This window comes from Ambystoma mexicanum, chromosome 6q (genome assembly GCF_040938575.1).
Source record: "Ambystoma mexicanum isolate Mex_15411 chromosome 6q, UKY_AmexF1_1, whole genome shotgun sequence".
Lineage (NCBI taxonomy): Eukaryota > Metazoa > Chordata > Amphibia > Caudata > Ambystomatidae > Ambystoma > Ambystoma mexicanum.
The window spans coordinates 1,419,369,880-1,419,394,023 of record NC_090937.1 but is presented as its reverse complement, the minus strand read 5'-3'; the positions used below and the strand labels follow the sequence as shown (position 1 = coordinate 1,419,394,023).

At 46.5% G+C, this 24,144-nt stretch overlaps 1 protein-coding gene across 1 annotated transcript in view; it reads right to left on the bottom strand.

The window, feature by feature from the left end:
• Positions 1–1,902: 1,902 nt before the first annotated feature.
• The window catches only part of HAUS3 (HAUS augmin like complex subunit 3), a 163,853-nt gene continuing 141,611 nt past the window's right edge, over positions 1,903–24,144 (bottom strand). The window contains exon 5 of the mRNA XM_069632125.1: positions 1,903–2,369. Coding sequence (XP_069488226.1) covers positions 2,127–2,369 — 243 coding nt within the window. The 3' untranslated portion in view covers positions 1,903–2,126. The remainder of the gene's footprint in view (positions 2,370–24,144) is intronic.

The window sequence follows — 24,144 nt, the reverse complement described above, 5'->3', positions numbered from 1 at the left end:
GGGTGGTAAACATGTCTGTTAGCTTAAGGGGATTAGTCGTTGGCCTGAGTGGGAGCGGATTTAGGAGCAGAGTGGAGAAGTCTGAGTTTATGATATATAGTAAGGATCTAAGGAGAGCAGTGTAGACTAATGGGAGATGCATTGTGGGAGTGTGTACTGTGGCAGGCAGATAGCATACAGATCGTAGCACGCTTAAGTTAAATATGGCAATGGGGTCTAGGTAACAGCAAATCAAAAGCGCGGATAGAGACATCTAGATTCGACTTTGTCAGTTAACATAAGAAATTGCAATTCCAGTGCAAAGATAAAAACACATCTGGATTCAACTTTGGCAGTTAACCTAGGAGGCAACAGTAATACAAGACTAGGAAGCACATTTCAATCGTGCTTTAGCACTTGTCCTGCAGGCGGTATTTCCGAAGCACAAGGAGTAAATGTGTCTATATTGTAGTGCTTGGGAAGTTTAAGCAAAGTAGGGCTAAGGAGAGTGATGCCTAACACATAGACAGGAATGCAATTAATTTCAGGCATCAATATTTCAGTGTGGGTGACTGGTAGTGTGGGGCATAGAGAGAGGCAGTCTGAATTGTGAGGAACTCAATGTTAGGCCATGATCAGAGCATGTGTGAAGAGGCGCGGGAGCACAGTATCAGAACTTACTATGTCATGAGCATATCCTGCAGGATGGATGGCGGCCATCTGCGGACAGCTGCAGACAGGGTTCTTTTGTTCTCGGCCCTTCTTTTGCAGCGCCCGGCTTCCGCGTCCGGTCGAGTGGGCCTCGGGAAGTAGCAACACTCAGCCGATCAGGCGGGAGGGATGCTACGAAGTCGTCGGTGTCGTCGCAGGATGTGTGGCGGCCATGTTGGAACGGGTTAAAAGCATTGCTGGTATGTGAGGTTTTCTATTCTCACTCGTGCAGCCTTGCAGATAATAAGGGGCAATGCTTACTTGTGAAGCAAGACAGCATGCAGGGAGTGATTCAGACCACGCTGAGGTCAGATGCCTTAAGATGAGCGGATCGAGTTGAGGGGGTGGGGGGGTTCCTGCCCTGCCCTGGTCGGGGGAAATGGAGATCAGGCTGCAGACAGGGTCCTTTTGTTCGTGGTCCTTCTGTTGCAGCGGCCAGCTTCCGCCTCCGGTCGAGTGGGCCTCGGGAAGTAGCAACACTCAGCCAATCAGCTGTTCGGCGAGAGGGATGCTACGAAGTCGACATGTCCCACTAAAGCATTTCCAGCATCACAACAATGGACTGGAATCTGGGCATCTAAGAGAGTAGGCACTCCAAAGCAATCCTTATTCGCTAATTTTTTCTAAAGTTGAATCCCACCTTGGAGCAAAGCCTTTGTGGTTTTATGAGTATTGTAACCGTCATAGGAGACAGCCAATGCAGCCATGGATTGAGCAGAGCTGCAACTGGAGTCAAAGGGCTGTGAGCATCATGAACAAGTGTAGAACGTGGGGCTTAATTTCCAGTGCCTGCGTCTCTAGAGTGTTTTGAGGGTGTTCTACGGGCCTAGATTTAAAAACAAAATAGACTTCAATGACAAGTCTAACACAAGTTGCCACCGAGATTCTCTTGAGTTTTACTGTAGGTCTGCGAAAGTGGACTAGACCCAAATGTGTTTTTGGATGGAAATAAGGATTTTACAGTGAAACAAATTGAAACTAAAAGCCAGGAAGGCTTTTCAATTTGAGTCTAGCTAAAAATAAAAAGGCTTCTCTCTAGTGATATATTCAGAGAGCACACTTAATTCTGTTTGGTGTGTGTTACAGAACATTAATCAAGAACCCATGATGGAGACACAGAACAGTCATTACAATTTAGGAGGTTAGAGTAAGCAAAAGAATGATTTTTGATAACCCGGACACAAAATAATGACATATTTAAATACTCAAATATAACTTTTTAAAATATGTATTGGAATGTTTGTAGATAATACATTTTGTGGTCAGATTACTTACTACAGAGTACACTAACAAGCCACCAGTACGTATTTCAAATATACTGAAACAGTCGCAAAATAAAAAATGTAAAAAGTGAAATTGCTTTCCAAAACATGTAAGGTTTAAGTTGATTAACAATATATGTTTATCCATTATACAATTTCAGTAAAGGTCTTAATTCAGTCTGAAGGGGTGACCACTGAGGTTTCTCGAATATTTGCTTGCGTCTCTAGCTGTTCTACAATGTCTTTCAGATGGTCGGCATCTTGAAAAAAATGCACATAGAGTTGTTTTTCCATCTTATGCAGTCTGTTTGTTTCCAAAATCTTCCTCTTATTCTTCAGATCCACAAGTAGATCTGTAAAAAGATGATTTAAGCTGTTCATCTGAGACTCCAGTTTTTGAAACTGTTCCGTCAGCTCCTACAAGAATTAAAAAAGGTTGTACTATTAAATCATTCCATATGAGAAAGAAATACTTGCAAGGAATTGTTGAAGAATTTGGGTTTACTGCCGCATGTTACTAATATCCGGTTGTCAATAAGACTCAAGGGTCTCAATGTTAATACAAAGCATCAATACCAAATCGGAAAGATGTTTACAATAACGAGGGAACATGGCTGGTCTTATAATCACAGTGTCAACAAAAGCCATCCCAAACCCTTACATAATAAACTGAAAAACTATTTCAAAGGAACATATTTTGGGATTTAGGCTCCTTGACATGGGCCTTGACGCCAGATTCCAACATTTTACAAAATAAGCATGCAACTGTGGGTCAAATACTTCTCCCACTGCCATACTTCCAAAAGAGAACATAGGTAATCTAAATATGCAGCAACCAGCCGTAGAGGGTGCTTATTTTGTTCCACAACCTATTTCTCTTTAATACTTAATCTGTACAGTGATGTTTTAACACAGTGTTCATTTTCTAGGCCCAAATAAAAACCAACTGCAGAGAACTCAATGTTCAGTTAAAAAACAAATGCAGCAGCCATTCATAGCCAGGTTAACAATGATCCACGCAATAAAGGGAGAAAAGCACAGCGTCCATCACCATGGAGACGGATGATTATCTTGAGTCTCTGGTGCCATCTCTCGAATGGTCAAGTGCTTCAGAGAATGGAAACCCCCCCTGAAGTGGAGAACCAATTATATGTCTTATACACACACACATATTTCTAGACTATAGTCTCAAAATAATTCAAAAGACCATACTGTTCAATCAAGGTACTTGCCAGTCCTAACAGTCATGATCGTGCTCACAGTATTTTTTGTACATTTATTAATTTTCACACTTCGTAGAGCAAGACCAAACATAATTTACCAAACAACTAGATTGTGCAGAAAACCATAACAATCAGTCAACGGTTCGTCAATGCAAGCATAAAAAACATTGGTACCCCAAAAACATACATACTGTTTAATTTCAGTGTCAGCAACCTGTATCCTGATAAGAGAAGCTATACATCAATTTATTCCCTAATGTACATTGCTAGACAACCAACCAAGGGGGCAATGGCCCCCTCCAGTGCTTGCATTTCAATCTTATGGAAGTACCAGTTCATGTGGGCATCACATCCGAATGAACATTTACCCTAGCCAAAAATACATGGCATACTGAACACTATTATCGGCCAACTTCATTAAGTACAGTTGGCCCCTGCAACTCCCTCTACGCAGATAAAATCCCTGCTCCACACATCTAAAGATGGATCTTACCTAGCCTTCCAATACATAAACCTCTTGTCTAAAATGAATCTCAATGAGATACATGTTAACATGTCTTTACACGTCGCTTTAGTTTTTACTGTAACCGGCCCAACAGATATATCCGAGACTCCACTATTAGCGTTGGCTCAGTACACCTCTCCAGGAACTCAACTGTATTTTGGGGTCAGGTGGCTAAGACACCCCATATGAAAAGAGGTTCCATCCCAAGCACATAGTGGGAAATCCATATTAACCACACGGTTTATCCTGTGCAACAACATGGGAGCCAGATCAGCTTGGTGCAGTATTTAAAAATGTATATACAAGAAACAAGCCTTACTAAACACATCTCTGGTATGTAAGTGTATACAGCGGTCCAATGTTGATCCCCTAGAGGATTTCCCCTATTTGATTTATCGCTTTAGCAGTTTTAGGACAGCAAGTCTCATACATTGTACGAATTCCCCTCCCTCTAGATCCTAATCTTTCCAGAGCAACATTAAATGGAAGCACCTGTGGACAACAGGGAAAAGCCAGTGGAGACCTGCAGATATTCAAGACCCTCCACACCACGTTTGTCGACCTCACCAAAGCCCTACGGAAGCCTAGAATAATGTTTATCCCAGTCTACTAAAGCACAGATCACTACTCTTCTGAAAAGGCATTAAGCCGTCTACACAGCTCCAATCATGGGATCTCGGCCAGGCAGGCAGCCGGCCACCACAACATCTGCAGCAACACTCAACGCCCTGTCACTCATGTGGCGTGCCTTTGTTACACTTTACTCCTTAGGCCTCGTGGAGAAGTCTTTGCCAGATAGGTCAATTACCACAGTCAATCGCTTTGTCCAACTGTCTGCAGTTCCCAAAAGCCCATGTGCCACAGAAACCTAGGTCACCAGTGCTCTGGACCTGCACTAAGCAGGCATGGCAGGGGCACAAGAATTTGTCAACGCATTTCAGCAAACATGGCCAGCATCTCATGCCAGAAGGATTCCAAAAATCGCTGCTGCATCAACACCAGGAGCAGCATTGGCTTAAAGGCATGCAACACTAAACTGACTGGGGGTTATTTTATGGATGAATCAGGCTTTTTTCTTTTCTCTGAATGCTTATGCTTGGAAGATGTAGATGCCCTCTGGATTTGCAACCACTTCCAGTGCCTCTTCTGGGGGCAAGTAGAGGGGCCCCCCCAACAGAGTGCTCGACGTACACTTTAGCTCTGTGAAGCCTCCCAACTCTCCGAGTACTTCTGGTGGCAGGTTGGTCTCCCTCAGATTCTCCTGAGACACGAAGAGCCTGCGTTCTCTCGAGTATCATGCCATTGAGGGCAGCCCTGTGCAAGTCTCACTGTTTTTACTATCGTGACACGTCCCCCGGACATAACAAGCAACTGTCATGGGTGTTGGTACAGGAAATTGACCGATGACACATTCAAACCTTAAAGCCCGAAGGCTTCTTGCTCATTTTGACAAAAAGAGTCCACAACAAAAAATAAATAAACTAAACAGACATTTAAAATTACATGACCACAGTAGACTCCTGGCTCTGACGGTGTTCAAAGGTCCTGCATAGTGTGTCATCGGAAAAGGAACTGTGGTTTCTGGGGAGGCCTCACGGCAACGTGGGTTTGGGGTGCCATGCAAGCAAGATTCTAAATGGTCCAAGGTACAACCAAACAAGCTCCACATTTCAATTAGAAATCTGAACAGGCAATAGTAACCATTACATGTTAAGTTTAAGTTTTAACACCAGAGCTACCCAACTCTATAACAAGAGGTAGAAGTGAGATAGCGCCTCTATAGCAAAAAAACACACATGGCCCGTGTCCAAGCACACTTGCAAAACCATACGCCTATAATGGGATGCTGTTGCTGCTTTCCGAATATCCGTAATGACTTATGTAGGTTACCAACAGACCCAATTTACGAAGGGTGCTGTGTTTCAGGTCAGCAGTTGCAAGTAGAGATTTAGAACCCTTATCTGTTGCAGAAACAGAAGGTCTTCACCTGTGGCTAGATTGCTGTACAATGATCCTTAGGATCCAATAGTCCATGCAGGTTGTGCCAAAACGTAATCAAGTTTGACAAACAATTTGGGCAGCTGCGGAATGAGATTTTGAAGCAATAGAACGTGATCCCAAAGCAGAAGGAAGGCAGGGGAAATAATTTCCTATGGTTCTATGAGTGAAGAACTGTCCACCTTAGGCAACACACACCAAACACAGCGGAAGGAAACATCCAAGTGAAGTTCGTAAATGTGACTGGCATGTTGAATATGACAGAGGTTTACCTGGGAGCCCAGCCCTCAAGGTCAATGGGCAGGAAACAGAGAAGGGGTGGGATGAGGGACTAACCCTATTTGTTTATATATATAGTAGAAGGTTGTGGTATTGTAACCACATGCCCCATCCAGCAGGAAGGTCTTCAGGCCCCGTCAGATTGCATAGAGACGCCAAGAAGTTGATGCTGTGATATGTACCATGCTGAGACCAGTTTCTGAACCCAGAGAGAGCCTAGAGTTGCACGCCATCCAAACTCGGAAAGTTATGTTACAATGCATATCAGCGGTTACGGGAGAGATACTGGGTGTCAAATGATTGTCCTACATCCACTCGACATCATTTGTAGCTTCATAATGGAACAGGATCTTGATAGAATATGGTTGGAGCTCCTGGTCCCAGTGCTTTACCAGTGGGATTTATCCTCAGTCCGTAGGCGGAGTATATGTGACCTTGAGTATTATGGAAAGCACAAATCAACACTAGAGCGTATTTCAATGTCGAAAATCATTTGCATTTGTTACAGAATAAACAAATGTGGAAAGCTAAAATGGTATAGTTATTGGTTGTGGATGAATGCACAGAAATGCACAAAAAATAAATACCATAAAACCAAAAGCTTTAATCAATATTCATGGGTCAGCTAATTGCAGGAGTTAACTGCTTTGAAGGAGAAGGAGAAAGTAGTGATTCAAAGTTCCCAAGGTGGTGTGACAAAGTCATATATGTCATATAGTGAGGGCGGGATAGCCCGAGCTCTTGACTTTTTCAATAAAATTAAACCGGTAATTCTGATTCTGAAAGGGAGGACTGCTAAACCGAGCCTCTCTTTCATAAAGTTCCAGGCGAAAAGCATAGTGCATTCATGTGCCTTTGCTGCGTCAGTTTCCTGACATCTTCAGCAACTACACTGCATCAGTTAAAAGTGAACATGTGCCTTCTTGACAGCTGCTGGAACACAGGAAAGGGTGGCTCTCTTTTTCTGCACCTCCGATTCAAAACAATCATTGGGGACCTTGGTCAGCTTATTAGCACGTTAAATTGTAAATAAAAAACATGTCTGGTTATGAACTGCTGACTACGAAGAGGACAATGATACAGTCTCCGCATTTGGAGATCATATTGCGTCAGCTTAGTAAGGAGTGCTTTAGCTATGAAAGGGCTGAAGTGCATTAACTGTTTGGCCTGGCTGTCTCCACAGCAGCCAAGTGGGGCAATGGACAGGAAGCTGCCCGTTTTATCCCCCAGAGGAAAGGCAACACCTTCCTCCTATGGCATATCTAACCTTTCCAGGAGGTCCCCTAAGAACTGGTGCTTCATAGGCAGGTCCTACCTATCATAAATAAGGAACGTTCACAATAGGGTGCTGATCACCACCATTTGGATTCAGCAGATATGGTGAGGGGCAGATTTGGAGTAGCCAGGGGAGGGCGGTAGGCTAAAAGGGGGCTCTACCATCTTCCTGCCCCCCCACCCCCTTCCTGCAGCAAAAGAACTCTGGGTAGCATGACTGAAGGCAAAGGACACGTTTTACAGAAGCTTGGCTTGGACCCCTGGCAACAGGCTTGCTTTGGGTCAATCCACTGTAGCAGTTTACCTTTAGAAGGACAGGAAATCCTGTCCTTTAGTTGATACACTATGGATTCTGAGAAGAAGAATCCATGTTGGGGGATATGACATGCATTACTCACCGTAATAGCATTTCTGATGATTGTATCTGCTTAGATTAACATGCTGTGCATATGGTCCGACATCCAGTGGTAACCGCAGAGTATTGCATCGTGTCTTTCGGGGACCGAAAGGGGACGTCGGCATAGGCGTGTCTGTAACACTATCCCTATCGTGACGTGTAGTGTACCCATAATCCCTCACGCGCCGAGGTCCCTCCGATTGTATTTTTTCTGCCATGAGGGAGCCCCAGGCTATTGTGAGTGAGTACATAAAGAGATAAACTAGTAAGACGTCTATGTTCCTTCCACCCCGAGCGGGGAGGGCGCATATGAATCTAAGCAGATACAATCATCAGAAATGCTATTATGGTGAGTAATGCATGTCTTCTGATGCTTGTTAATCTGCTTAGAATCACATGCTGTGCATAGACTAGCGAGTTGGAGGTGGGTTATGAGAAGGAACAGTATTGAAAAGATGTCTTAATACTGCTTGTCATACCTGAGAATCAGATCTAGAATGAGCGTCTAGGAAATAGTGTTTTGTAAAGGTGTGTACAGAACTCCAGGTTGCCGCTTTGCAAATGGACTCAAGGGGAACATTTGCAATGAATGCTATGGAAGCACCAGTGCCCCGAGTAAATTGTGCTCTAAGCCTGAAGAGCAGTTCTCTCTTAGCAAGAGTGTAACATAGTGTGATGCATTTTACAATCCACCTTGAGATAGCTGATTTAGAGACAGGATCCCCTTCTCTACCAGCTGCCACTGAAACGAAAAACTAGTTTGTCTACCTCAGTGGTTTTGTTCTCTCCAGGTAAAACATGACTGCCCTAGGCACATCTAGTGTGTGTGTGTAGTCTTCTTTCGGCCATGATAGTGGGATTCTGGAAGAAAGTGGGTAGTTCAACTGACTGGTTTACATGGAACTTTGAAATGTATTTAGACGCAAATCGAGGATGAGTGCGCAGAACCACTTTATCCCTGTGGACTGTAACAAAAGGGTCTAGAACTGAAAGGGCCTGTAGTTCGCCAACCCTCCAAATAGAAGTGATAGCCACTAGGAAGGCCGTCTTGTAAGTAAGGTCTTTTAGACTTGCTTTATGCATTGGCTCAAAGGGAGATCCCATGAGTCTGGTTAAAAACACATTTAGATCCCATCCGGGAGCTGGGTGAGAAATGGGGGGATGGATTCTCTTAACCCCTCAGCTATAAAGAGCTGCAGTGTCCTTTTTAGGGGCTCTGTGGGTGAGGACGGGCAAATACAATGTATACAAAATCCCACAAAAACAGCTTCCTTCCTTCACGTTCTGAGTCAGTTCTCGGGCCCACCCCGACACATTTATCTCCACCTATTTAACATAAATTTAGGTAGACCTCCATGGATTTTCAAAATATATATTTATTTTATTATTCATAAAACATAATTCAATGAACAAACAAGTGCTTAAAAAGAAACATGTTCATGATTCATTCTTCTGAATCTTAAGTCTAAAAAATGGCACATTGTTTCTCCTTCAAAAAGAGAGAGGGTCTAAGGTATAGCTTTGAAGTAGACCGAATTAGTTGTTCCACAAGTAGACAAAAGAGAAACTAACATTTTGATCGTCTCTCTTTTGTCATGCATACACATCAGTAGGATACACTGTTGGGGTGTGTGTTTTTTAGACGTAAGATTCAGAAGAATGAATCATGAACATCTCCATTATATGAGCGAACCAGGGTTGGCGGGCCCACATGGGGGCCACCAGTATCATGGTAACTGGTTCCTGGTGCATCTTGTGCACTATCTTGTTGAGAAGGGGGGGTCAGGGGTGGGGGAAGCGTAGACACATTTCCCTGACCATGCTATCCAGAGTCCGTTCCCATTGGAGCGGTTCTGGGGATACCTGGAGGCGTAGTCTTGGCATTGGGCGTTCTCCTGAGTAGCAAACAGTTCTATCTCTGGGAAGCCCCATTCTGCGAAGACGTTGAAGACGATGTCTTCGTGTAGACGTCATTTGTATGCTAAGGGCAGTGGGAAATCTCTGCTGAGTACATCCACCAGAAGTTTGAGTTCCCCTGGAACGTGTTGGGACAACAGGAACATCTTGTGTTTGGGAGCCCACATCCAAATGTTTTGGGACAGCTTGGTTAGCCCTGGAGAGTGTGTGCACCCTTGTTTGTTTAGGTAGTACATGGATGTGGTGCTGTCTGTCAGGACAAGAACGATCTTCCCTTGTAGTGGTGTCTGAAAGGCCTTTAGTGCCTTGAATACTGCTAATAGCTCTAACAGATTTATATGGTTGGATGCTACTTGTGGGGACCAAACTCCATGTGCTGTCTGCTGAAGTAGGTGAGCCCCCCGTGAGAGATGTGTCGGTCGTGAGAGTGGCTTCCACTGCGGGGGTGGTGAAGTTCTTCCCCTTGAAGAGGTTTTTCCCTCGACCACCACTGCAGAGAGAACAAGGGCTGGTGAGACAACTACGAGATCTTCCCATTGTCCGCTGGCCTGACACCACTGGCTGTTGAGCCACTCTTGCATGGGAAGCATGCGTAGCTGCCCGTGGGGAACTAAATAAATGCATGACGCCATCACACCTAGCAAGCGTATTGCCTTGCGTACCGTCACTTCCCGACGGACTACATATTGAGGGATCTGAGAAAGCATGTTCTGAACCCTCTCATTGGAGGGGAAGACGAGACCCTCTTTTGCCTGAATCAGAGCACCTAGGAATTGTTTGGCTTGACTGGGGTCTAAGCTGGATTTCTTCTTGATGGAGAAGCCCAGACTGAACAGGAGGTCTATTGTCTTCTGCGTATTTCCTAGGCATGTCTCATAAGAGTCCCCTGTTATGAGCCAGTCGTCGAGGTAATGGTAGATAGGGACGGATAGACTGCGCAGGTATGCTGCTGCCACTGCCAGGACTTTCGTAAACACCCCTGGCACTGAGGCAATGCCAAAGGGGAGTACTATGAACGGATAGTGCTTGTCCTCTATCATGAACCTTAGGTATTTTCTGTGCGCCGGCATCACTGAAATATGAAAGTATGCATCTTTCATGACCAATGTTGCCATGTCATCCCCCTGTTTCAATCGTGGAATTACTTCCTGCAGAGTTACCATACGAAACTTTTGAGGTTTGACAAGTACACTGAATAAATACCCTTGTTTACCTGAAGAATAGGGACTGCTTCTATGGTGTCCTTTTCCAGAAGTGCCTCCACCTCTTGCTTCAGGATTCGCAGATGGTGTGGCGTTAGGCGTCTTGTCTTGGGCGGTCTGAACTGTGGTGGCCCGGCGAATTCCACGCAGTACCTGTGGGCGACCGTCTTTAGAACCCACTGGTCTGATGTAATCCCCTCCCATGCCGAAAGGAGAGATATTAAGCGCCCCCCGACCAGGGTGACAAAGGAGGGGACCTTGATCCGTAGATTTCTGACCAGAGGCTGTGGCACCCCTGGAGTTGGGGCCTCTGCCTCTGCCTTTCCCGCGTCTCTGACCCCTAGGTGGATAGTTGGCAGGGTGCTGGATGCTTCACCCGAGTTCCAGTTCGTGTTGTACATGTTTTGGGCGGAACGGGATTGGCCTCGAAAGGACCGGCGGGAACCGCTTCCCCTCTGGGGGGAGGGTTATTGTGTGATTTGCTGCAGGGGCTTAAGAGTCTCATGCTCTTTTTTGGCAGTCTCCAGAGCCTCGTCAACTGCTTTACCAAAGAGAGTAAACTCTTCGATAGGTTTGTTAATAAGAGCTGCTTGGGACTCCGGCTTGAAGCCAGAGTTTCAGAGCCAAGCGTGCTGTTTAAGCAGTGTGTCCTGAGCCAAGGTCTCCCTGCCGTCTCCGCAGTATCCAGAGTGTTCTTTAAAACATTTTGGTTGACTTGCCTGCCCTCGGCCACAATGGCGAGTAATTTGGTTTTTGCAGGTTCAGGTACCTCCTGGAGACCATCTTGTATAAGGTTCCATTGCGCATCGGCATAACTAGCAAGCAATGTGGCGTTTGCTCTGCACGTGGTAAAGGCAGCTGCCGTGGTAATACCTTTATCCAAGGCATATAATCTTTTTGACTCCTTATCGGGAGGTGCCTCCCCCGTAGCAAGGAGTACTCCCGCCCGTTTCCAGGTGGTGGTAACCACTAGGGAATCTGGGGTGGCATGGCTTTTTATATTGAGGGTCAGTAGGCGATGGGCGAAATCATTTCTCCACCCTTGGATTTATTGCCCTGGTCTGGGCTGGTATGACAAGAGAAGGAGCCAATCTCCTTTTAATGGGAGTTTAGGAGAGGAATGACTGGACTGGAGGGGTTTCTTTCTTTAAGAATGACCAGCATGCCCCGATAGCAGAAATTAGAGTCAATGGCTGGTCCTCACGAAACATAAAACTTGGGAAGGGCACCAGGCAGGGATGTCCCCTCTCGGCATTGCTGTTTGCACTCGCAATTGAACCACTGGCGATAATGCTGAGGGAGTCCCTAGATTGGAAAGGGTTCCACTGGGCACAGAACTGGGAGTCCCTATACGCAGATGACCTCCTAATCTACCTTAGTGACCCAGCGATCTCCTGTCCCATTGTAACCAATATACTAAGTACATATGGAGCCTTTAGCGGGTTGAAGGTAAACTATGATAAATCCCTGATCTTTCCAATAAAAGGCCTTGATGCAGCGACCTTAGCTAATAACCCATTTAAGATTGAGAAAGAGCAGTTCCGATAACTGGGGATACAAATCTCAACAGACCTGAAACAGTATATAGGGAAAAACCTGCACCCAGTAAGAGATAGGATTCGTAAATGACGTCAAGCACTGGATGGCCCTTCCAATCACCCTACTGGGAAGAGCAGCTTTATTCAAGATGTTGGCCCTCCCCCGGTTTTTATATGCCCTGCAGAACGTACCGCTATATATACCCCAAATAGAATTTCACAAAATAGATGAAACACTCAGGAAACTGCTTTGGGGAGGGGGGCACCCACGAATTGCTCTCAGAACCCTTCAGCGCTCAGTGTGGGAGGGAGGAATCGGACTTCCACACCTGCAGACGTATTACTGGGCTGCCCAAATGTCGGTGGTGGATGATAGTCTGCATGCTGATCCAATGATACCACATAACAGAGCAGACGCCCAAACAGACCATGGAGTAACCCCGCTAGAAAGCCTGTACCAAAAGAAAACCCGACAGGCTACACCCACAATGGTGGCTCAGAGAACGCAGATTTGGATGGATGCGCATAAATACCTGGGGTGGGAGGGGAAGATCACATTGAAACAATCCCTGTGGTGGAATAAACACCTCCCGGAACTTAGACATTCCCAAATGGGTAGCCTGGGAGGAGGCGGGGATACAGACACTAGAAGATCTGATACAGGATGGCGAAATCAAGACATTCCAAGTCCTGAAAGACGAATTCAACCTTCCCATCACGGAGCAATTCCACTACATGCAGATAAGGCACGCACTTACTGCAAGCGAAATAGATTTCCCAAATGTGCCAGAATGCACCCCGATCGAGAGGAACATAGTGATGGAACGAATTGGACATAAAGTAACATCCACAATGTACAACGCCATCAACTCGTTTGCCACAAAAGAACTCACAGGACTTAAAGAGAAATGGGAAAGAGATGTGGGTCAAATACAAGCAGAGGACTGGACAGTGGCACTTATGCACCCCCGGGAATCAGCAATTTCAGCCAGAATCAGGCTGGTACAGCTAAAAATCCTACATAGGATTTACTATCCTAGAGAGGCTTTGCACCAATGGGGAAGGGCGATGGTCCCTAAGTGCTTGAGATGTCACCATTCGAGGGGAACCTTCTTCCACATCCTATCGGAGTGCCCGCGGATACAGGACTTTTGGCAACAATGCTGCGATAGGCTCTCAACAGTACTTGGCCGAGAAATACCGATGGACCCCAAACTCCTGATACTGGGAATAGATGCGGATATAGAGCTATCCAGATTTGAAAAACTCATGTTTGCAACGACTACGAGTCTTGCAAAAAGAAACATAGCCCAATTATGGGGCTCACCCACACCGCCACAGTACGCCAAATGGGTAGCAGATGTGGACATGTGCGTCCCAATGGAGGCAAGAGTGTATACCACAAGAGGATGCCCAGAAAAAGCGGCCAAGATATGGCAAAAATGGAGGGACAACTGAAGGCAAGCGAAGAACAGATAGAGACACTGAGCGCCGAACAGTGAACTGATATAAGCCACTGGAACGATCCCGAGAAACTCAAGATGTAACAACTTTACAATATTTGCAAACATAAACCAGATGCCGGGAAGAAATGTATACCTGTGAGTTTAAATGTTTAAAGGGTTATGTGTAGTGACCAAGTGTCAACTACTTTTTGTTGTTGTACTTGTCTATGTCCACAAAACAATAAAAAATGTTATACCAAAAAGAAAGAATGTCCACCACGAAATCTTGTTCAGGTATGGCTTCTTGGGTGGCAATGTGAAAGTAATCGACTGCCTTACTTAATATGGCATTAAAGGCCATCTGATCGTCTATTGGTGAAGCCTGGCGGGCCGGGGTGGAAGGAGGGGGGTCCACACAGGACATCTGTGTCCTGATTGTGAGTAGAGAGTGCCCATGGCTCCGTCTCAACTTGATGAGTGTCCTCCCAGTTGTCCGTGGCATCTGCAGTGTAGTCCTGTAGGAAGGTATTCTCTTCTCCCTCATCAGAAATGTCTTGATATGGGTCCATTTGAATTTCATCTTCAGGGTGGATAGAAATTAAATGGTCCTGAGAAGATTCTAAATGTCCAGGAAACCCTAAGGTTGACACAGAAAGAGGATCCTCCACAGGTCTCTTGGGTGTAGGGTACTCTGAAAGCGACAATCCATTCCAAGCGGTCCAAGCACCCTTCACATTTTTCCCTGTTCCATTTAGACGAACCAGAAGGTGCAAAAGGTGGAAAGTCTTAATTTTCTTGCTTTTGGCGCCAAACTTTATTACTAATGGTGCTAGACAAGGGCTCCTGACTGTCCTCAGTCTTCGCAAGCATCGGGGTGCTGTGGCGCGTCTTTGGACGTGTCCACGGCACGCTCCTTGCGTTTTGTCGACTCCTTAGGCATCAGCCCCACTGCCGTAGTAATCCTTGCGATGCTTTCGGCGGTGTGCGGTGATTCGGGGCGTGCCGTACGACGACAAGGCCTAGCGGTAGATTTTTCGCCTAACGGGGCCTTAGGGGGCGTCGGAGCATCTGTTGAGCGTGCTACGCTTGCCAAATGCGATTTTGAGGTAGCGCCCTTAATTTTCGAAGGCCCAGTCGCAAGCCGCTGCTGCGGATGCGGGGAAGGCTGTTGATCTTCAAGATCAGAGGATTCCCTTGAAATTTGCGGCGGTCCTGTTGGCTCTTTCACCCGTTTCGACGAAACCGTTGAAACCGGGGGAAGGGGTTGTGTGTTTAGTGTGAGTTTTGTACGCCTCTGTCGCCTGGTGTTGTCCCCGTAGCGTGACTTCCGTCAGGCCTGGAGGGGTCGGGACAGGCGTGGCGAACCTAGAAGTGTTCATCGTAAGGTCGATGGCATCGTGCTTGTCCTTTCACAGGTATCGGACCCTGCAAGAGGGGCAAAACCTAAATGGCTTCCTTTCCATAGCGAACGGTAATAAGAATGATGACCAGACCTAGAGGGTAAAGAGGGGGAAAGAGGAGAGGCATAGTGAAAGATATGACCAGCCTGACCCCACTCTCCCTACTGTGTAGGCCGGCCAAAGGAACCGGCCACGTGGATGACTCTGCCGCCGGATCTTAGGCGTCGAAGTCCACCGCCATCGAAAGTTCCCACAGTCTTCCTCGTAGTATTTGAGGCACCGTCAAAGTGACTTTAGGGGAAATAACCGACAAAGTCAGTAAACAAGGATAAACAATGGCTCTTATGAAGAGCTCTGCAATGGGGCGACCAGGTTATCTGGGCGGGAAAAAACAATCTGAGGAACCTCGGCGCGTGAGGAATTTTGGGTACACTACATGTCACGATAGGGATAGGTTTACAGATACGCCTATGCCAACTTCCCCTTTCGGTCCCCGAAAGACAAGATGCAATACTCCGCTGTTACCACTGGATGTCGGACCATATGCACAGCATGTGTTTCTAAGCAGATTAGCAAGCATTAGAAAGTCTATTACAAAATCCTCTGCATAGAGGTGTAGACAGAAAGTTCCGTGGCAGAGGCAAGCTCTTCTTCCTAACGATCTCAATGGCACATTTGGGTTGACACTGCTGTTGGATCAAAGCCTCTCTGCTGCCTGTGCACTGGAACCAGAATCCTGCTCACTGGAGGTGAAGGAGCCCCTGAAGATGCCAGGCAACTTCCTGGATAAGAAGTGCAGAACTAAGGACTCACGTTGTCCGTGGAGACCCTGGATTAGGCCTTCCGGCAACCCAGAACTCCAAAAACAACTGGATCCGGGTTTTGTCGCCTCAAAACATCTTTGAATCGGCTCATCTGCACTAGACTCCCTTTGAGTCGCTACAGGACCCGCTGCTCTCTTTTAGGCCCTCTACGTACTTCAAACCGCTAACCTGCTCTTCGAGCCATCCAGATGCCGGCTTGAGCCATTGGTGCGGAGCGCAATGAATCAATCTGATCGCAACTTTGTGGAAGCACTTAAAAATGCATGTACCTCGAACTGACTCGACACAGACTTGACAGAGTGGCATGATTGGATCATCTCGATTGGATCAAAGCACCTAGACGCTGGGATTGAAGCCATTGAGCCCTCAAAGAAAAATATACAAAAAAGGTATCTAAAGGGGCCCTGTCCCGCTGGTCAACCTTAAAGGACCATAGTGAGTGTTAGGCAAACTCGTCTCCTTTTTAAAAGCATATATCCGAGCAGTAGCATTGCTCCTGAAATCCTTTTTCCCTAATACCTTTGTAATCAATTTTTTTTATTGGTTTCTCTTACACAGGTGGGTTTTAGTGTTCTAATTAGTTCACTGCATTGATTATTTTGTTATGGAACCTTGATTGGCCATTTATTTTATTGTTCAAGGTGAAGACCTCGCTCGAGAGCAGCAGAGTGCTGTTCAGAGTGTGGGTAGCCAGCGTTTGGCTGGCATTTTCTATCAATAGCACAGTGCTGTGAGATGGGTTATGTGCATCGGTATACGCACCCATTAGGATAAGTCCATGGTCAGGTGTTGAAAAAGACAGGTTTTGAGAGATTTGTGAAATTGGAGAATTGTAGGGGCATTCAAAGCCGGTACCGGGATTAAGTTCCAGAGGGTGGGTGCATGAGAAGAACAAGTTACTTACCCCTGGTAACGTTCTTTCAACTGGATGTTCCTCCCACATATTCCTCATCTTTGACACTTGTTGTTCAGCTTCAGCTGCTTCGGAAAAGTATTTCGGCAGATGGCGCAGTGCGTCGAGTCAATGTCCATCGAAGGCCTCAGTCGAGGGTGAGGTCAAAGAAGGCCTATATGGCACGTGCAGTGCGGTTGGCCTCGGTTCTGTTTTTCCTCCTCTTGTAGCAGAGATATCTGTAAAACACAGGAGTGATCGTACTCATCCTTGATGGAGCAGAAGCTGTAATAGCACAGTAAATTCTACTGAGGGGTAGGATGTGAGGGCGATGAGGAATATGTGGGAGGAACATCCAGTCGAAAGAACATTACCAGGGGTAAGTAACTTGTTCTTCGGATGGATTAACAGACTCCCAAAGCAGTATAGTGTTTGGAGGAGAAGGAGAATTATAATTATACATTTTCATGGATTCTGCCTAGCCAAAAGTACCATCCTGACCAAGGGAAAACTCCAGACAATAATGCTTAGTAAACGTGTGGATGGAAGACCACATTGCTGCTTCTCAAATGTTACTAATTGGTACGCCCCTTTGAAGGGCTGTAGATGTAGCCATGCCCCTGGTGGAGTGAGCTCTTAAACCTTCAGGAGGGTCTTTTCCTGCCCGCGCCTGTAACATTCTGACATTGCCAGAATTATCCATCTAGATAAGGTCTGCTTGGTAACAGCCTGACCCAACTTGTGTCCTGTGTATCCGATGAAGAGTTGGTCATCAATACACAATTTAGACATTCTTGAAATGTAAAAGCTCAAAGCTCTGCGAGGGTCTAACCTATGTAGTCTTTCCTCCTCCTTACCAAGATGAGGTAGGGGATAGAAAGAAGATAAAACAATTTGCCGACCTAAATGAAATCAAATGAATTTCCAAAATGATTTTGGGCAAAAAGGAAGGTTTGGCCTTTAAAACAACCCTATACTTATGGAAGATGGTAAAGGGGGGCTTGGATGAAAGTGCTTGCAACTCTCTCTCTACACGGGCTGATGTGAGGGCAACCAAAAGGATGGTTTTGAAGGTTAATAACTTTAAAGAAACGCGTGCAGAGGTTCCAAAGGGTGCACACATTAGGAATTTTAAAACAGATTAAGGTCCCAAACCAGAACCTGGAAAGGAGATGTAGGGAACACATTAGTGAGCCCTTTTAGAAATTGAGTCACCAGTGGAATTTTGAAAACAGGAACATTCCTCAGACGAGTGCTTAAAAATGGACTGCGCCGCCAGGTAGCCTTTAATGGTACCAATCTGGAGCCCCAGATTAACTAAGGATAGAAGAAAGGATAAAACATCCGGTGTTGTACACAGAAAAGGATCTACATTCTTTTCCTTGCACCAGTTGCAGGATTTATTCCAACGGCAACGGTACAAAGACTTTGTAGCTGGCCTTCTGGCCGAAAGAAACACCTCCATAACGTCATCCGGGAGATCCCAATCCTTCTATCTCAATCTCAGAAACCAAGCGTGAAGGTTGAGAGTCCTGACCTCTGGATGGAGAATCTTCTGGATGGAGAACACGGCCCTGCTCTCGCGAGAGAAGGTCCTCTCTTTGTGGTAGACGCATCGGAGGACAGATGGACATGTCCAGAAGGTCAGGGTACCATGTCCTCCTGGCCCAATCCGGGGCAATTAGATTCATGCATTTCCCGAACCTTCTCAACCTCCCGATTACATGAGGAATGACAGGGACTGGAGGAAACGCGTACATGGGTGGAAACTCCCAGTCCACTACGAACGCATCTCCTAGAGCTCCTCTTGGGGAAATTCCCTTGAGCAATATCTTTCGCAATTCCGGTTGACCTCGGTCGCAAACAGATCTACTGGAGGGGTTCCCCAAGGTTTGAAGATCTCTTGAAGGACTTCTTGAGCTAGTTCCCACTCGTGGGAGACTGTGCTCTGCCTGCTCAAAGCATCCGCGGATGTGTTCTCCTCTCCGGCAAGGTGAACTGCCAATATCGAGATTCCTTCTTGAATTGCCCAATACCAGAGCTGCATTGCCTCTGCACAGTGGTAGTGACCCTACTCCTCCTCTCTTGTTGAGGTAGTACATGGCCACTGTGTTGTCCGTCATCAGGACATTCTTTCCCCGTACAGAGGAAAGAAAGGCCTTCGGCGCTAGTCTGATTGCCCTCAGCTCCAAACGATTGAAATGTAATTTGGACTCTGATGGAGATCAACGACTGCTGATTGTCAGATCGTTGACATGGGCTCCCCACCCTGTGAGTGAGGCATCTGTCACTACTGTAATCTACAGCCATGGTTGCCAAAAGGGCTCTTGCCTCAGAACATTGTCCTCGCAGGCCCACCATAGAAGATCCTGTGAGACCCTGGAAGGAATCTGAAGTCGGTCCAACATCTTTCCTGAGAATTGGGACCATCGAGTTCTTAGAGCCCATTGAATGGATCTCATTCTCAGGCGGGCCTCTGGCACCAGAAAAATGCAGGATGCCATGAGACCGAGCAACCTCGGAAAAATCGAAGGCCGGTAGACTGGGCATTCTGAAATGTGGTCACCATCTGAAGTATGTCTTGAGCCCTCACCTCGGGTGGAGAAGCCCAGTCTGAAGAGTGGCAGATGACGTTGAGATGATTCAGGAGAACGCACCCTGCGCCCTGATCAGCCAATCCTCCAGGTAGGGGTAGACGTGAATTTCCCCCCCCCCCCTCTCCTGAGACTTGCTGCCACTACCACCATCGGTTTGGTGAAAACCCTTGGGGTAGAGGTCAGCCCAAATAGCAGAACTCGAAATTGATAATGAGAACCCACAACTGCAGGTATTTCCTGTGCTTGAGCTGGATTGACACATGAAAATAAGCATCTTGAAGGTCCAATGACGCCAACCAATCCAGGATTTGGAGGGCCTGAAGGATCTGAGAAAGTGTTACGATCTTGAACTTGTTCTACCTGAGGAACTTGTTCAAGTATCTCAAGTCCAAGATGGGTCAGTCCTCTGTCCTTCTTGGGTATCAAATAATATGGGGAGTACCAACACTTGTTCCTCTCCGCTACAGGCACTGGTTCTATAGCACCTATCTCTAGCAGGGTTAAAACTTCCTACACAAGGGGCGGATCCGGAATCCTCAAAGAGCGGTTTCCTGGTGGGTTGTTCCGAGGTCTTTTTATAAAAGGAAGGCATTAACCGTGGGCTTTCCAAAGCCCACACATCAAGTAATGTCTCAGCATCCTTCCAGATGCTGAGACAGTCTGCCCCCCACTGGTGAACTGTGACTGAAAACCTCAGAATTGTTTTGCAGCAGCTAATGCAGAAGTCTAGGGAAAGGAGGCTGCGGTATGAGCTGGCTTTGCACCTCTACCTCGTCCACCACAAGGAAATCTTCTCTGCCCTCTGACTGGATATTCCTCTTGCCCTTCCAACTGAGAGTAGTAGCAAAAAGATCTACCCCTCCAAGGTTGTCCGTTAGGACAAAAAGGCTGAGGTTACCCAATAGCGGCACCTAAAGATTTGGCTGCCGCCTTTGAGGTCTGCAACTTGTCAAGTCTCTCGTCAGCCTTGTTGCCAAAAAGGGGAGTCCCGTCAAAAGGCATGTTGAGAAGCCTAGATTGCACATCAGGTGCAAAATCCGACTTTCTCAAACACGCAAATCTGCGCATAACGGTGACGGTCGCCATGGATCTGCTGATGCTATCAGCAGAATCCAATCGCTAACAATAGCTAAGAAGCTGTCCCTTTCATGCCCTTCTGGAAGGTGCTCTGCCGCCATGGAAATACAATCCCATACAGTATACAAAACCTTTGCAAGGGCACAAGTGGAGTGGGCAGATTTTAGTGCCATGCTCCCTGCAGGTAATACCTTACTCGTCCATACATCTATACGCTTATCTTCCACATCAGGAGAGATGGTAGGGTACGCCGATTGTTTGGAAATAGCCATAGCTGCCTTTGCCATCAGACTCTCCAGAGTGGGGTGTTTTGACAGGTAGTCGGGGTCACTACTGGAAGAGCAGTATTTTTTTGTCAAGTTCTTATCAACTGCCGGATTGTATTCCAGAGACGGCCAGTTCCTAGTCACCCTTTCCTGCAATGCCATACGAAAAGGCAAAATAGGATCCGATTGTGGACCCTTGCCCATAAGATCAGTGAGGTTGTCTTGCTCATAAGGCAATGGTGGCTTCAACCACTTTCGACATGAGCTGCCTGTATGATGCATCCGCGTGCTCCCCAGGCTCTGGTTTTCCGAATTCAGATTTGGTTGAGGTATCTACTTCACTTGCTGTTTGCAAGTTGTCATACAGGTCCTTCATTCTGGACACTTTCTTTATCGGTGGCGACTTAGGAGGGGCGCTCGGCATTGACGGCACAGCTGGAAAGAATGGTGCGGCTGGCGTCAAAGGTTTCAGTCGATGGCGTAGCGGGCGTCTAAGGCACCGCCAGCGTCGACAACCTCGACTTTTCCTCGTGTCTTGTATGATCCTACGATGGAACATCGGATCGAGGCCTCGAAGGCTCACGATGCAGATCAGTCCTTTTTCCCGGGCTCGAGGGCGCACAGGATTTCCAACAAGACCTTTCCTTTCCAGCTTCTAAATCATCTTTAACATTTCAGCCCTGAAAGCTTCCCACTCAGCCGGAGTGGACTTTTCTTTAGTAGGGCAAGAAACCCTATCAGGGGAAACGTCCGACGACGAAGTCGACAAAGGCGACATAGGTGCCTTCATTCGAAGACAATGACGAGTGGTGTGAGCCACTCTTAGACCTAGATCGCTTGGCCTTCTTCCTACGAGGAGAGTCGCTTCTCGCCTCGTCGGTCGGAGGTTTATCGGATCGGGTAGGTGATTTTATAGGGATTTTTCCTACCTTAAAATTCCCCTTCCGTTCACTTAAGGTTTTTCCCAGTCATGGAGTGGCATTTGGAACAGCCAGAGTTGTCGTGGCCCTCCCAGAGGCACCACAAACAGATACAGTGCAGGTCAGTGAGTGACATTTTTCACCCGCAATCCCAGCAAGTCTTGAAACTGGACTTCGGAGTCGACAGTGTCGAAGATGAAGACACTTTTATAGAGGATTTTAACTAAAACATCAAAAGATGAGTCACGCCGAATTTCGCTGAAGCCATCGCGGAAAAACAGTACTGAGGCCAACTGGCGCTGTGCGTGCTATATATGCCTTTGATGAGATCACCCTCGACGGAGGCCTTCGAGGGACATCGACTAGATGCCATTGATGCACAGCGCCCTCTGCCGAATATTTTTTTGAAGCAACTGAAGCTGGACAACAAGTGTCAAAAATGAGGAATACGTGGGAGGACACAATCCATTCGAAGAGACCTTTTATTTCGATACCACAATACTATTTGTTGCCTGTGTTACAACTGTATTGTCTCACACCCCTCCTGAAGATATATCATATACCTGGCCTGTACTACTAAAAAGTAGGTTTACCTGTTGGCTGTGCCTATTTCACCTTTAAGATTGGGATCAATACTGGTTAAGTAGAATTGCTGGGTCAAATAGGATGTTTAGCCACTACTCATCCCTGTTCTCCTGCAGAGTAGGGTGACAAGATTGTTCTTCCAGTCTTTATCCTAACCATTCAGAGTCACATACATTTGCCCCTTCAAATAATAGTATGGACCACAACCAGGTAAACTGGATTTACAAACAGAAAACCTTAAACAGCTTAAGCTACAGAGGGGTTAAATCACCCACTAGTTCTACAGGTGATGCTCATTTTGGTCAATCGGTGTTTAGACCATGTTTGTGAGAGGTTTCTCTTTTTGTAACGGTCATACTCCTTCTCACTTTACCAGCATGACTGTCTCCCAACAGTATGACAGAAGAACAAGTTACTTACCAAACTGGTAACGTTCTTTCGATTGATGTTCCTCCAACTTATTCCACATCTGTGTACTTCGCAAACTTTTTCTGCAAAGGGCGTCCTGCGTCGGGACGATGTCCCTCGAAGGCCTCCGTCGAGGGTGGCGTCACCGGAGGTTATAAATAGGACGCACTGCGCCCGTAGCCTCAGTTTATTCCTCCAGAACGTGTGACCTGCACATATCCAATGCCTGCTTGACTGCACATAGCCTTGTAGAAACGTAAACTGCAATCGCATAGGAAATTCTTCAGAGGTGCAGGCTGGGAGGGCAGTGTGGAATACGTTGGAGGAACATCCAATCGAAAGAACGTTACCAGTTTGGTAAGTAACTTGTTCTTCGAATGGATTGTGTCCTCCAACGTATTCCACATCTTTGACAGACTCCCAAAGCAGTACCAGAAAATGGAGGAGGGAAAATAATTTAGAGTACCCAATCAGATGGCAGAATAAAGAACCGCCTTACCAAAAGGCCATATCATGACCATGGAGTGTATGCAAGGAGTAATGTTTAACAAAGGTGTGGATAGAAGCCCATGTGGCTGCATCACAAATATTCCTTATAGGAACTCCACGCTGTAGGGCTGTGGAAGTGGTCACGCCCCTAGTGGAATGAGCTCGCAAACCTTCCGGAGGGTCCTTGCTCGCCAAATGGTAACATTCAGAAATGGTGAGGATAATCCACCTGGACAAGGTCTGTTTTGTCACAGCCTGGCCCAATCAGTGACAAGCATACCCCACAAAGAGTTGATCGTCCACTCTGACCCTGGACATCCTAGAAATATAAAAGCTCAGAGCTCTCCTAGGGTCCAATCTATGGAGCTGCTCCTCTTCCTTACCAGGATGAGGAGGAGGATAGAAAGAAGGAAGAACCCCTTTCTGGCTAAAATGAAATTCAGACACTACCTTAGGTAGAAAGGAAGGACGTACCCTTAGTACGACCCTGTTCTTGTGGAACACAGTAAAGGACAGCTTAGATGGAAGTGCCTGCAATTCACTCACTCTGCGAGCGGAAGTAACTGCAACCAAGAACACCCTCTTGAAGGACAATCTCAAACGACAAGAGTGCAAGGGTTCAAACAGAGCACCCATTATAAATTTCAAAATTAAATTCAAACATCCAACACGGCACCTAGAAAGGGACGGCGGGAACACATTAGTCAGTCCTTTAAGAAATCAAAGGAATCTTAAAATAAGAACATTCTTCAGACGAGCGCTTAAATATAGACAGCGCCGCCAGGTAACCTTTAATGGTACCCACTTGAAGGCCCCTGTGGACCAAAGAAAGTAAGAAAGACAAAACCATAGGAATGGAACACTGAAAAGGATCAACATTTTGTCCTCTGTACTAGTCATAAAACTTAGGGCAACGGTATTGGGATTTTGTTGCTGGCCGGCCGAAAGCAACACC